The 13,911-nt window shown below is 44.7% G+C and overlaps 1 protein-coding gene across 1 annotated transcript; it reads right to left on the reverse strand.

Moving 5' to 3' along the window:
• Nucleotides 1-8,479: 8,479 nt before the first annotated feature.
• On the reverse strand, nt 8,480-13,557 carry BNIP1 (BCL2 interacting protein 1). Its single transcript, XM_072873451.1, has 6 exons — nt 13,430-13,557; nt 13,194-13,286; nt 12,876-12,967; nt 12,309-12,410; nt 11,451-11,569; nt 8,480-9,333 (listed from the first exon to the last, which is right to left on the reverse strand). Exons 1-6 carry the CDS (start codon nt 13,511-13,513, stop codon nt 9,137-9,139), a joined length of 687 nt encoding a protein of 228 aa, XP_072729552.1. The 5' UTR covers nt 13,514-13,557; the 3' UTR covers nt 8,480-9,136.
• Nucleotides 13,558-13,911: the final 354 nt, after the last annotated feature.

Consider the following 13,911-nt stretch of genomic DNA (forward strand, 5'->3'; position numbering starts at 1 on the left):
AACATTATGATCCTTAGCAGCATTTGCAATTTTATATCCAAATGAAAAGAAGCAAAAGCAGCATGCTTTTAAGAACATGGCTCAGAAAGGAATTCTTCATTGTTTAATCCAAAATATACAGCATTGATATACATATAATATATCATTTTTATATATATACACAATATATAACAATATACAGAACAGGGGAAGGCTCGCTTCTCTTGGAAACATCAGTTATTTGCTTTTATCAGACACAGGACAGGAGGCCAACTGGATCAATAGACTTACTCAATATAGAAAAATCTTATCTTCATTTCGGACTAGCTAGCCATAATGTCAGCACCTAGATGCCACTGACAGAGTTATCTCCCATCAGCAGCAGCAATAACTGTTTGGTAGTTGGGTGACACGTATGAAAAGTCAATAACCCAAACAGAAAATTTTTGTCCTGCTGTCCATTTTGGAGATAAAGGGAAACCAACCCACCCCTCCCCAGTCTTTGTGCATTTATTGGGACTACGAAATAATGCTTTGCAGCACGTGTGCGTTTCAGTTTCAAATCTCCATTCCCTTTGGGACCAAAGAACTTGCGGGTACAATGAGACCAGACCCCTGGAGGGGTCAGGTCCGAAAGCGTCCCTGGATGTGATACTTAGCCATCATGCTGTTGAAAAGAAGAAAGCAAAAAGCTTTCATGTTGTTCTATATATATGTGGTTCTATCTATAGGGCCTGGTGTGCGCTGATCCCCGAGGAGACGTTCTCCCTGCCTGCCCTTTGGGCGCTTATCGCGGGACCAGAGGGACGCACGCAGCATTATCACCAGGCCAGGCTCAGAGCAGCCGAGTGGCATTTTCCTTTCATGCAGCCACCGACACCAACCGCAGGGCAAAGCGCTTCGCAGCGCAGCCCACGACCCCGCCTGGCAGCCTCTAAAAGCGGGAGATAAGTGGGATACGCGACTCAGCTCTGATGTTGCAGCAGGAGACAAAGGTCAGGAGCGATAACATCTGATCAGTCTCACGTTGTGAGGTTAAAAATAAAAGGAAGCCCAAGGGAAGTGAGAGACTGCGGTGGTCTAAGGTATGGCGAGATGTCACAGCACCCCAGGGAGAGACCACCAGATTTGCTTCTCGCAACTCCTACTAAATTATTTTTAATGAGTTTGCATGGCTGCATGAGCCTCATGATTCATCCAGCATTTTAGCACAAGACATCACTTTGAGGCAGATGCACGGCCATGATTACTGCAGCTCTTGCTTTACAGCAGTACCCAACGTCCACACTGGAACCATGGCATTTTCCTCAACACCACGCAAGCCCAGGAAGGCCAGGTGGGCCCTTCCTGCTCACATGGAGTAAGTGGGAAGAGCCAGTGGGTGAGGATGGAGCTAGGCAAAGAGAAATTGGCAATCGCAAATGCTCCGAGGTTATGATTTAGGCACTCTACACTTACATGATAGGCTTAAAATCATGACATTAAAAGCAAACCCCAAACCAGAGGCAAATAAAATTAAAAGCTACTTGTTTATGAAGCATTCCACAGGGTTCACATTTAACATGTTTATTCCACACATTGCTCATGCTGGTGGGCCCAGCAGTCCATAGCACAGAGGAGGGACTTTAGCCTGGGAAATCAGTGCTGGCTTCACTGCCCTTAACCAAGTGCATTTACATGGAGACACACAGACACAACTAGGTAACATTTTCCAATGATTTTGCAGAAGTGTGAATAATTATAGACAGTAAAGGACTTTAATATTAACCACATGTGCTGTGTCTCTGCTAACTTGAGTGGAGATCTCAGTGTACACCACACAAAGGGCCAGGCTCTAAACCCAATTAAATCAATAAAGATTTCCAGTCTCTTCCTCAGACTGTAGCTCCCTCTTTATGTGGAAGAGGATCAAATCTTCAAGGCACAGTTACAGTGCACCGGCACATCCAGAGCATCTCTCTTAACGCATCACCCAAAGAAATTGGCACAAACTCTTCCATCGCATGTTCCTGTGAGAAAACTAAAACCCCAGGTCAGTGGGACTGTCATTTGCTTTGTTGCACAGAGCAGCCCAAACCCTGTTGGGACCATTTTATATAAGCAAGCAGATAATAATAAAGTTTCATTTATTCAGTGTAACAGTCTCAGCGTGAACAAGTCCACAGTCAGCTGCAGGGACAGACACCTGCATTAAGCCAGTCCACAAACAGCTTTAGATAGCGTTAGGATGATGCAAGAGCCTCTGGATGCATGTTATACAGCTGAAAACCCAACAGCACAATGGGACAGATGCAGAGATAGCAGATGGAGCAATAACTGGTTATGTGACTCCCAGTTGCAATTAGTCCATAAGTCAAAGATCCCAGCAAGCCTGCAACCAGGAGAACATCAGTTTTCAGGAATGGGTCATCCCTGCTTAACCAACAGCTTGGGAAGTGTTTATTCAGTGAATATTTGATGTGAGCATGGACATTCACAGTACACTGGGCAACTGGAAAGATAAAGATGAACCTGCTCCAGATATCACAGTAGCTAGTTATACTACTTACACAACATGAATTTAAATGATGTGATTTGAGATTTGTTTCCAGGAAGCACTGGCATTTTAATTTTTTTTTCCTACCAAGCTCTGAGCAATGCAGTACACAGCAGAGAAAGATGAGAAGTCTGACTTCTCCACCTGTGAACATTTTAGGTTCAATTAACCTTCTTATTCTTTATAGATAAGGGACAAATCCCACAGCCATCAAATCTTGGAAAGATCACATCATCATCAACTGATCCCATTATTCCCTAACAAGCATACCTTAAGATGTACAGGATTGAGAAATATTCAATGATATTATCAACTGCTGCATTAGAAGAGAGAACCAAATGTTGTACTAAAATTTAAAGTATGAATACAAGCTCTTTCCACCTCTTTTAAGTTGAAATTATTTCTCAACTAATGTAAAAGTACCATACTTAAAAGTACAAATAAGGACTGAATGGGGGTCAAGAGAGCTGGGGCTGTTCAGCCCAGACAACAGAAGGCTTCTTATCAAGGGGAAGGGGATCTTATCCATCTATATAAATACCTGAAGGGAGGGTGCATAGAGGAGGGAGCCAGGCTCTTTCCAGTGGTGCCCAGTGACAGAACCAGAGGCAATGGACACAAACTGAAACAGAGGAGGTTCCCTCTGAACATCAGGAAACATGTCTTTACTGTGAGGGTGACCAAGCACTGGAGCAGGCTGCTCAGGGAGGTTGTGGAGCCTCCATCCCTGGAGATATTCAAAAGCCATCTGGACACAGTCCTGGGCAACAGCTCTAGGTGGTCCTGCTTGAGCAGGGGCTTGGACCAGATGACCTCCAGAGGTCCCTGCCAACCTCAACTGGTCTGTGACTCTGAGAAACACAGATAACCAGGGAAACTGAACAACAGCAGAGAAAACTTCCAGCTCTATTAAAAGGGCTAAGTTTTGAAGCAAGGTTCCTGTTCTCACCAACTGCCCTCAGAGAAAGAACTGCATCAATCTTTCAGCAATTAGAACAAATTCATTGGGGATACTTAGCATTTATACCGCAGAGCATCAGGACTGGCCCATACTGTGGCTGCCACTCTGCTCTGGCAGCACTGAGTGCGTTTGGTTGTGGTACACAGCACCTACTGCCTATTTGGAGAACGCTTATCTCACCTCTAAGGGACAGAAACACAGCAAGCGCTCAGGCACCAATTACATGAAGGGCTTGGTGCACTTTGCAGCAATACACAATCACAAAGACACCACATTTTGCTAGAATATTTGCTTAAGATTTCTCTTCCAGTGGAATCACACCATTACAAATAGGGAGGCGAAGCAATGGTAAGCTGATTCCCCCCCCCCCCCGCTTCCAAAGAAGAGCCCCACATATTTGCAGACAAATATGCACATGCCCCCTGGATATTCTCAGCCCCCAAATATTCCAGCCTGACTTGCCTGGCTTGCTCTGGACCACTTGGCATGTGATAGCAGCCGCGCACATTTGGCAGAGACATTTTTAGAAACTTCCAAGCTATGAATTCACCCTTCCATTTTGGTAAAGCCAGTTATGTGGAAAGCATTTCAAAAGTGGAACTTCAAATACAGACTTAATTTCCCCTCAATTCTTAGAGGGGGAAAAAATAAAGAATATTACATTCTTCATTTATTTTCCCACAGAGAGTTATCCTGTAATATTTCTGTATTTACTGACACTAAAACCAATACCAAAATAATTATAAGTCAAATCTAATCAGTCTTTTCAGCACAGTTACACTGTATGTTAAAACTATTTCCAATTCTTTCCCTCATGTTTTATTGCAATCACTAAAAGGTGACCTTCCTTGAAAACATACATCTAACTAAATGCTTAGGAAGTGACCTTCATGCTGCACATTTCAGGGATGTACTGGGGAGATGCCCACGACCCCAGCTACAGCAAACACGGACACCCGGCAGGTGCCTGCTCCTGCCCACAGGCTTTCCGCTGTGACCACGTAGGAATGGAGACCAGGATCACATCTGCATCCACAGCCCACTAAACACATACTGGCAACACAGCTAAATATCCGACAGTGCTGTCTGGCTCCTGACACACCGAGGGTCAACTTCCTATTTTCCCCTTTTCCACAGGTGTGCAGAAAAAGCAAACTTATCTCAGTAGGCTGGACTCCATAGGCAGGACCTGACATGGATTCTCACAAACCAGCAAGCTCTAAACCTCTAAATCCACTGAGGCATCAGAACTGCCCCATCCTCATTCCTAAGTGGCTCAGCTGCACAGCAAAACACCCATAGTCCTTTAAATGGCTTCAGTCCCCTTTGCTGGGAGGACACAGGTAGTTAACCACCGCTCAGCTGATGAGCAGGAGTTCATTATCCCACAGCTGCCTGTCTCAGCCCCTGAACTCCAGGGCAAGGAGATTTCAGGCCCTTTCTAAGCTCATAGTAGTTGCTTGCTCCTTGTTTTAAAGGAGTGTTATTCTTTGAAGGAAAAAGATTTTCACTGCAACTGTTTTGCAACAGTGAATCCCAGTATGAGCCTGCAGTGACCACATCTGATACCTGCTGCCTGGGGGGGAGGAACAGTCCAGGTAGAAACAGGAGCACTCCTGTTTGCTGTCACTTGTGTATGAACCCTCTGGCACAGCCCTGAACACTTATCCAGAGCTCTCTTTCTTTCTTCCTCTGAAGTTCCCCAAACATCTTCCACTTCTGCAGTCCTGGAGCTCCTGGTCTCAGGGGGGCTCCAACGTTGGCTCTCAAGTCATGCCTGAGCCCAAAAGGGCAGGAGGAGAGGCCATCCTCTTCTCACCGTCCCTGATGGGTCTGCTGCACTTGTCAGGGCAAACTTGAAGGGTGAAGCACTTAAGAAAATGCTATTCCCTTTCAAATAAATTGGTGTGATGCCAGTTTTTACCCTTCACAACACAACCTTGGGCATGCAGCAAAAGCAAGACCCTGAGACACACTGTCCTGTGTGATTCAAACCCCGTCTTCATATTCAGAGGTGGCCAGGGAGACCAGTGGGCTGCCCAAAAGGCAGAAGATGCAAATATAAATCCTCCTGTAGACACAGAAGAACTGCACAGGCCCAACTTTCCACATTCCCTGGATAAACATTGTGAGTATCAGACAAACAAAAAGCCAGGCAGAACTACCTCTTATTCCCACGATACTGCTCCTGCTCACTTATTCAAAAGATCAGATATAGAGACCTACCTTCAAGCCAGGAACAAGGTCTGTAGGTGAGGAGAAAGCCAGACATCACGCTGCAGCCTGGAGGGACAATGCTTGAGCACACCCACTCAGCCATGCCCAGCTACGGGCTGTATGGGCTGACTGAGGCATCCTACCATGCCTAGGAGGGATCCAAGGCACCTGCCACCAGCTCTGGCTCTGCTCCAGCACCGAACCACCAAGCCAGGGTGTCTACTGAGGCACCACTTGGGGTGGTTGGCCCCACAGGTTAGAGATGGTGCTTCACCAAATCACCCTTCTTACCCCAAAGAGGAAATAACATTTATCTCGCTGTCTCCACTGATTATTTCTGTTCAGGTCTGTGGCCCACCAGGAGCCTGGATGCTTTCTGGCTGCCTATGGAATGAAACAGTTCAAGTACCAAGTGCTGCAGATTGACTCGTTGCGTCCTGGTGAGGATTTCTACTCTTCCCCTCTCCCAAAAGGTCCAGTTGTCCTTGATCTTTTTTCACTTATTTCCCTTGTCTCTAAGGACTGTAAATTGACAGTCAGTTTATACAGAGCAGGTAGGTATGTTTACAAAAGGACTAGATTATTTTTCTTAATGAAGTCCGGATGCAACAGAAAGCAAATGTCATAAGGAAGGTCCTTAAAAGTTATTTTTTGCCCTCAGAGTGCTCCAGCAGGTCAAGGTCTGAAAGCTAAAATTTCACTAACAAGATGAGAACAGAGCAAAACCCAACATGTTCAGCAACAGACCTTTTACTTTCCCCCAATCTGCTACATTACAATCCCCATCCAAAAAGATGACCCCTTTAAAACAAACTTTACTGAAATTCTCAGCATTGTGAGAAAGCTGCTGCTTTTTTTAAGGTTGATCTACGTTCTGACAGGAGTACGCCTCAAAGATAAACCCAGTGAAACTTCCTGCAGACAGTCGCGCTGCATCACTGCTTACAGCAGAGCTCTCTCCTCTGCTTAGCGTCCCAGTATCTCAGAGATTAGCAACAATCTATTTTTATATTGCATCCACATGAGGGAGGAAACACTGAGGCAGCTAGTGTCTGACCACCTGCAAATACTGCGTTTCTGAAAGACGAGACTGTTTTCAAGCTGGCTGAAAAAAATAAAGCCACATTGCTACATCTGGCCTAGGAGCAGTAAGTAGTCCATAAAAAGAGAATTTTACTGAGTGCTCTGAAGTTGCATAAAACAGCACTGCACTGCTGATTTGGAAAATAGGAACTGCTGCACAGCAATTAATTTGAAATGTATTTATAATCTAAATAATCTTCATGTCTTACATATTATTTGTATTTAAGGCCGTATTTTCCAAGACTGGGGGACAGGTGGACACACTTTTATCACCCTTTGTCTGTACGTGCATCCGTACACATCCGTGCACAGGGATGAGTGAGCTCCAGAGAGGGCAGGAGCCTGACGCTAGAGATCATACATGTGAAATGCAACAGCCAGCATCACTGAGCTGGATGAAACTTGCTCCATTGTGGCCCCAACTTGCAGACTACACAACATCCTCCTTGGTTAGCAGCCTGCTTATCAGAAGACTTCTTCCTAAGCAAGGCTTTTATTATTATTAGAAAGCACACATGCCTTGACTTTGTGCAACGTATCTTTTTTAAGCTGAGTAATTTCTCTCATTCAAAACCAGAACATGCACATTGTCAATTTATTTCAATCTTTGTGTAATTCTGTGTATCAGGAAAGGGTGTTAGGAAGGCTGCACTGAAATACGATGAATAAACTATATGGAAAAAGCCACATCCATTGTGTCTAGTCTGCGAATTACAGGACCTCCAGGGCAAGAAAAGGCTCTCGACTGCCAGGCAGTAGTGCCCTCTGCGGGATGTACTACTCCTAGTGCAGAGAGGTTTCCTAATCCCTTGTTGCAACCCCAGGAAGAAATGCTCAGATATCAACTCTTCAGGCAGAGCCCTTGATTTTGAACTCGATTACAAATTCCAACTTTTCTTGTTTATGTACATAGCCACGCAATCACCACTTCAACTGTCCTGTACTCCGGTTTGGATTACTACAGCCTACTGCCACTTCTGTATTTAACCAAGCTTGTAGCAGCTGCCAGCAAAAGGGTAAATCGTGACTACTGCCAAGATCTAGTAAGTGAATATCACAATGACAAGATAATTGACTGGTCACCTCTTCTCTCTAAATGTACTATTGAGAACTAACTACAAAGGTAGCGTAGCTTCAAATTTCACATAAACTTATATACTACAATTTGCTTGACATCTGATTTCTTAGGATATATGTAGCACTGCATTTAAAAAAAGTTTTACTTCTAACTACTAAATTAAGGCAGTATTTAACCATTCTGGGAGAATTTCCTGAACAGAATGTCAACTTTACCGGTCAGCTCTGAAGAAGCAATGAAACAATTTCCAGAGAAGGCGGCAACATCAGTTTTAAGGACATTACAGTGCAGTTTTTGGTACTTCAAGGTACTACATGGAGTACTACTACTTGGTACTACAAGGTACTACAAGGTACTACTCAATGGTACTACATTGGTATTTATATTAGTAAAGCAAATCAACTCCCATTACTAAAGCACAAGGGATAGTGAAGGTAATCATTGTAAAAGATTTTACTAACTGAGAAAAGATCAACCCTATGAGCAAGAAAAAACTTTCAAATGTACGACTTGGCAGTATTTTGCAAACATAAAGTGGAATTTTGTAAAGAAAAGGAGCAAAAAGGCTTTTGATTTCAACAGACTGGCAATGTAATTCTCAAATATATTATGTGAATTAATAGTAACAAATGGAGCTCCCATTTTTGCTTTGGTCAGAGCCCTCCCAAGACCAGGGGAACAGAGCCAGACTGCATGTGTGCTATGCTCCCAGAAAAAACAATCCATAAGCAATGACTGCTGTTCAGTATTAAGCGGAATTTTTACACTGGAAGTTATTTAGGCTCCTGCAATCCATCAGACTGTTTTTTAAACAAAACTCAGTTTACATGGATACAATAAATAGTTTATTAATGGAATGTATGCGAGTTTCTCTCTTCCATCCTTCCTCTTACTCTCAGCACCTTATACACAGATGTCAAAGCAGCTTCCAGTCCAAGTCAAGGACAAAAGTTAATTTCAAGGCAAAACAACAGGAGGTTGAAAGTTAAGACTGGCACCTTTGAGTGCCTAGTTCCTCAGGCATTTGTCTAGTTCCCCAAACCTACAGGCAAATTGGTGTTTCTTCTTTCCACACCTTGATCTACCTGCTTCTTCCCAACTCGTGCTCATTTAAGCTCTTCTTAGGCAGGTCGTATGCTCCATGTGGACAGTATAAACTCATGCCTGTTCTAACGCTCTTTCAGCTATTGCGATATCCCTTTATTATATTATTTAAAAGCCCGACCGTTATTATGCCATCTCTTTCTGATCTTTCATAATAGTTCAGTTTAGCTTTGGAATTTTACAGAAATGGAAAGAGTCTTTTTTTCAAAATATAGAGCACCGTGGCCAGGAATAAGGCAAGGGCGAGAAAGATTAGCAGCTTGTCCGTCAGTTCCCTGCGATTGTACTTTGTTATTAGCTTTCGCCCCAGCTGAATTGTCCCAGACATGGACTTAAATTCTTCATTTGCTTCCAGGATGGTTCGTGAAGAATTGGCTGAAATTAAGGGAAAAAAAATAATTCAGCTGGTTGCGCTTCAAGAATACATGACAAAGCATATAAGCAATGCAATATGTGGCAACACAGATAGTGCCTGTGAGATCCTTCTGGGTCAGACTGACTTATGGGTAAGACAAATGCAGACGGTGTTCTTGCAGAAGCTTTCACAACTCAGTAGTCCTGATGTGCTAAGGGAAAATGCAAAGCAAAATAAGAGCACTGAATGGTTTAAAGGCCCTACATCCTGTTCCTGAATTTTTAATTTTTATGTTACCAGATCAAATCTGGTTCACATTTTTTATGAACAAAGTCAGTGCTACCTGAGAGCTCGCTGGAAGCAGAGTGAAGCAAGAATGGTGCTAGAACCACCAATTTAAGGGAGAGAAATCACCATCACTGTCAGCATCAGTTCTAGCAGCAGCAGGAGAGGTCAACATTTGAACATATTAATTGCACAACTGAAACTGTTCCCCCAAGCCAGAGCAGTAAATCAGTGTGATTCAGATGGGGTTGCAGAAAGTGAAAAAGCAGCATGTGGCAGTAAGAGATCCTTAATTATTCAGTTCAAACAATTTAAACAGGTTTTAATAGTTATTTTTAACAAACATAATTATTTTCGGTTTTTTTCCTAATAAAAAAGAAAATCAACTAGAGGAAAAGTGTGTTGATTGGTCTCAACTAAAGACAGAATTTGAGAATATGCCAAAACAGCAAGATGGAACGTCGGTCCCTTTCTCTTTCCTTGTAGAAAACAAACAAGCAAACAAACTGTAAACAAATGCCCCAAACTCCTCAGCCTTCCTCCTTTCAATTTACTAAATGAAAGCAAAACCCAGGAGTCCCCTTTTTCTTATATTACAGAATGCATACCCTGTATGACAGCGAATGCTGGTATACTACTCTATACTGAACTGATTGATTAAAGAAAGGTCAAACTCCAAGCATGTTGTCTGGTTCACAAAAACAAGCATAGTAGAAATACATCTGTAATATTTTACAAACCCATCCCATCTTAAAGAGGCATTTTGATCCAAGTGAAAATAGAAAACTTGTTTCTCATTGTTAATGACAAAGCAGAGCTTCCCTGCTTCACAGCCGCATATATTCACTGCATACTAGGAAAGGATTTGCTCAGAAAAAAGGAAATTCTAACTACCGATTCAGAATTTGCAGCTGGGTTTTGTAAATGACCTTTGATAGTTTTTCCCTTGATGAGCTCCAAGTGCTGTTCAGTCAGAAACAGGGTGAAAAAGTGTCTGCCAAACTGTCTTTTTAATGGGAGAAGAAACATGCTACTTTTGCATGAACCAACTGTGCCCAGCTGCCATCCTCAGATGGGGGCAGAAAACAAGGAGGGCAAAAGCTGTGTTATTTATCCTAATCTTTAAACTGGTTCTTTCTTCTGCCCAAAAGCACAGCTAGTAAGAGGCCCAGGCAACACAGATCCAACTTCTAAATGCTTCATGAATCACTAGTTCTGACAGGTCACTTGATTTATTGTCTTAGGAGTCTAAGCCAAAGAACTGGGTGAAATCTTGGTTTCACAGTCCCTCATGCACTGCTGACACAGCAAGTGACCTCTCAGGTTCAAGTCACTTGATCTCCTCGTCTCTTAGTCATCCCAGCTGGAGACTGGGTGAAAACAATCTTCCAGCCATACTAAGTTTCCTCTGTGTATGGACTTGTACCTACGCTTTTATTTTCTCTGCTACTACCAAATGCATGCCAGGACAGCAGCACAGAGTAACACCAAACACGCTTTTAGCGCTGTGTGAACTCACATTGCTTTTACAATTGCTTTTAAACTTTTATATGAAGCTAAAACAAGAGCTCCTCATCCTGCCCCCTTTTCCTTGTGTAGTCATAATCATGAAACAGAAACTCTAGCAAAGAGCTCCACACAACATACATTATTATTTTCTATTTATGTCCAACTGTTAGAGGAGTTCTGCTGGACGGTCCTTTAATTATCATCGTAGTATGTTCTCCTACAGCAAAGCAGGTTTCCACTATGCTCCACACCATCTCAGTTTGCCTCTCCCCATCCTAACAGAACTGGCAAAAGGTGCTTCAGTTGTCTAATCCACACCCAAACACCCAAGTAACATCTGTACCTAGGGTTTGCACAGCCTCCTCACTCTGCTGGACTTGCTGTGACATCATCCTGCTAATGCCCATCAGACTCTCCGTGATGTTACTTGCACTCTCTGCCAGACTTTCCTTTGTAGTCTTCCTGAAAAAGAAAGGGAAAAAGTAAAGCAGGAAGGGACAAAATTATGTCTTTGGGTATTGTGGGGAAAATGCTGCTGCCAGGGAGCCTAGAACAGAGCTTGGCACCAAACATCTCTGCCAACGTACAAAACACACAACTAGTTTTTACTGCATGAGAAATTCAGATTATCTTCACTAAACAATAATAATAATATCACAAAATACTAAAGTCATGAGCGAAAACAACTGCTAGTGGCTCAGAATCTCACGGGGGCCCATATTTCACCACTTATTCATCCATGACTGTACAACTTCATGAGCTGGCGTGGAAGCACTAATACAAACTACCACTTTATTATCCTGGGTATCCCATTTATTGCTTCATAATACTAAATATGCCAACTTTTCAATACAGAAATTATATAAGCTTACATCCAGTTCTGCACATGAAAACAGCTTGCATAATGGTCCATTACTTGTTTATAACCCTGATTGTAATTAATGCAAAAGATGGTCAGAAAAACTATGAAGGCTGACTTACCCCCTTTTCTGCTTAGACATGCCAATGCCAAGAAAACCTGAAATTATCACAATCCTTAACAATTTAAATCTCCACAAAAGGTAAATGCACTTGTAAAAGAAAAGCTATGTTCCAGATACAATTAAGTAACTTTAAAAACATTACATCACTTCCATTTAAAACTAGTGAATTTAGCATACACTGTTTAAATCTCAGATCGTACAGTGGGACGGTCTAATACCTTTGTCGTAAGGAGTCTCTTCCCTGCAGCAGTTGGTCTTTCTCAGAGTTGTCGATAGCAATTTTGCAAGCTAGATTTGCCTTTCTCCAAGCTGCCTGATTGCTGAAATCACAAGAGTACAATGTTGTAACATGATGGTAACACCTTGCAAGCGAAACACAACCACCACTGTAACTGAGTGCCCCAGATATGCGCATGGATTTTCTCTATATTACACCACAGAATAACAATACACTGTCCTGTCACTTCTTCTCCTAAGTGTATAATTTATGGAGCAAGGGCAGAAGAAAACTGTGCCAGCTGTCAAATGACAGACTCTCAAGCCCACCTACTTACATGCTCAACTGCTCTAAAGGACAGGCCATGGTTAGGGAGTCAGGACAGAAGAGAGGAAAGGAGAAGGGCGTCCTACCCTTTGATCCTGTCTTGGTCTTGGGCAAAACAGCATCATGCCAGTGACCGTATTTGCAAAACAGGATCCAAAAGACATTGTACAGAAGTGTCTCTGGTTACCAGCGTATCTCTGATTACAGGGGACCTGTAAACAGCACCAGCTGCCCGACCCACCTGAGCATTTGTTTCTTATGGTTTTCCACTTCCCGCAGTAAGGCTTGTTTCTCCGACTCTTTATCTTGCTCCTTCGCCATCTGTTCGAGCTCCTTTGGCAGAAAGCAGAAACACGAAAATCTGATCAACAACTGCTGCCACCTGCAACTCGCACACCCCACCCCCGGCCAGGGAGTGAATTAACAGCAGACTGATCCGATAAACAACACCCCACAGCCGGGACTCCCCACCGCCCCCCGGCAGGCCGAGGGCAGGCGGCGCGGGGGAGGCCTGGAGCAAAGGCCGGCCACCGGAGCGGCCCCCGGCCGGGAGCCTCACCTGGATGCGGCCGCGGAGGTGGCGGAACTTCTCCTTCACGGCGGCGTTGAGCTCCGTGAGGGCGCTGAGCGGCCCCGGGCAGTCCCGGATGTCCTGGAAGACAACGGCCCGGTCAGCGCGGCCCGCGGCGGGCATCGCCCGGCCTGCCCCGGCCCTGTCGGGGCTCCCCGTGCAAGGCGGCTTGCCGCCCCGCAGCCTTGCCAGGGGGGACCCGCCGCGAGGGCGGGCGGCGGTACCTGCACGGCCGCCTTGATCTCCAGGTCGAACTTGACGATCTCCTGGTGGCAGACCCGCACCGGCACGCAAGCGGCCGCCGCCATCTTGGAGCGGAGGGGGAGGCCGAAACCCCGCCGCCCGGCCCGCGGGCGCCCCCTGCGGGCGCCGAGGAGCCGACAGGCGGCAGCGGCCACCGCGGTCAGGGCCTGGACCGCCGGCCCGGGCCTTCTCCCGCCCGCTCCGCAGAGCCGCCGTGGGGGTCAGCTGAGGGGGCCCGGGGCGCTGAACCTCCGCAGTATGGCGAGCGGCAAGCGGCTGTTCCGTTCCACAGTGGCGGTCTGAATAACACGTATCTGTGCTGAATAACGCATATCATGTTCCCTTAGTGCTGCCAGTGTTACCGATTTTATAGTTCTTTGGGTAGTGAAACGTTCCTTCATGCACTGTGTAAAAGCATGAAAAGGCGGTTTATTAGCTGATGAGGGCTAAGGTGGGTCCCTTC

Source organism: Ciconia boyciana, chromosome 9 (genome assembly GCF_034638445.1).
Source record: "Ciconia boyciana chromosome 9, ASM3463844v1, whole genome shotgun sequence".
NCBI lineage: Eukaryota > Metazoa > Chordata > Aves > Ciconiiformes > Ciconiidae > Ciconia > Ciconia boyciana.

Coding starts and splice junctions, on each gene's coding strand:
- BNIP1 (XM_072873451.1), bottom strand. CDS start 13,513: ATGGCGGCGGCCGCTTGCGTGCCGGTGCGGGTCTGCCACCAGGAGATC. Junction 12,411..12,875: donor CATAAGAAACAAATGCTCAG/GTGGGTCGGGCA, acceptor TTGTGATTTCAG/CAATCAGGCAGCTTGGAGAA. Junction 11,570..12,308: donor AGAGACTCCTTACGACAAAG/GTATTAGACCGT, acceptor TTTCTTTTTCAG/GAAGACTACAAAGGAAAGTC.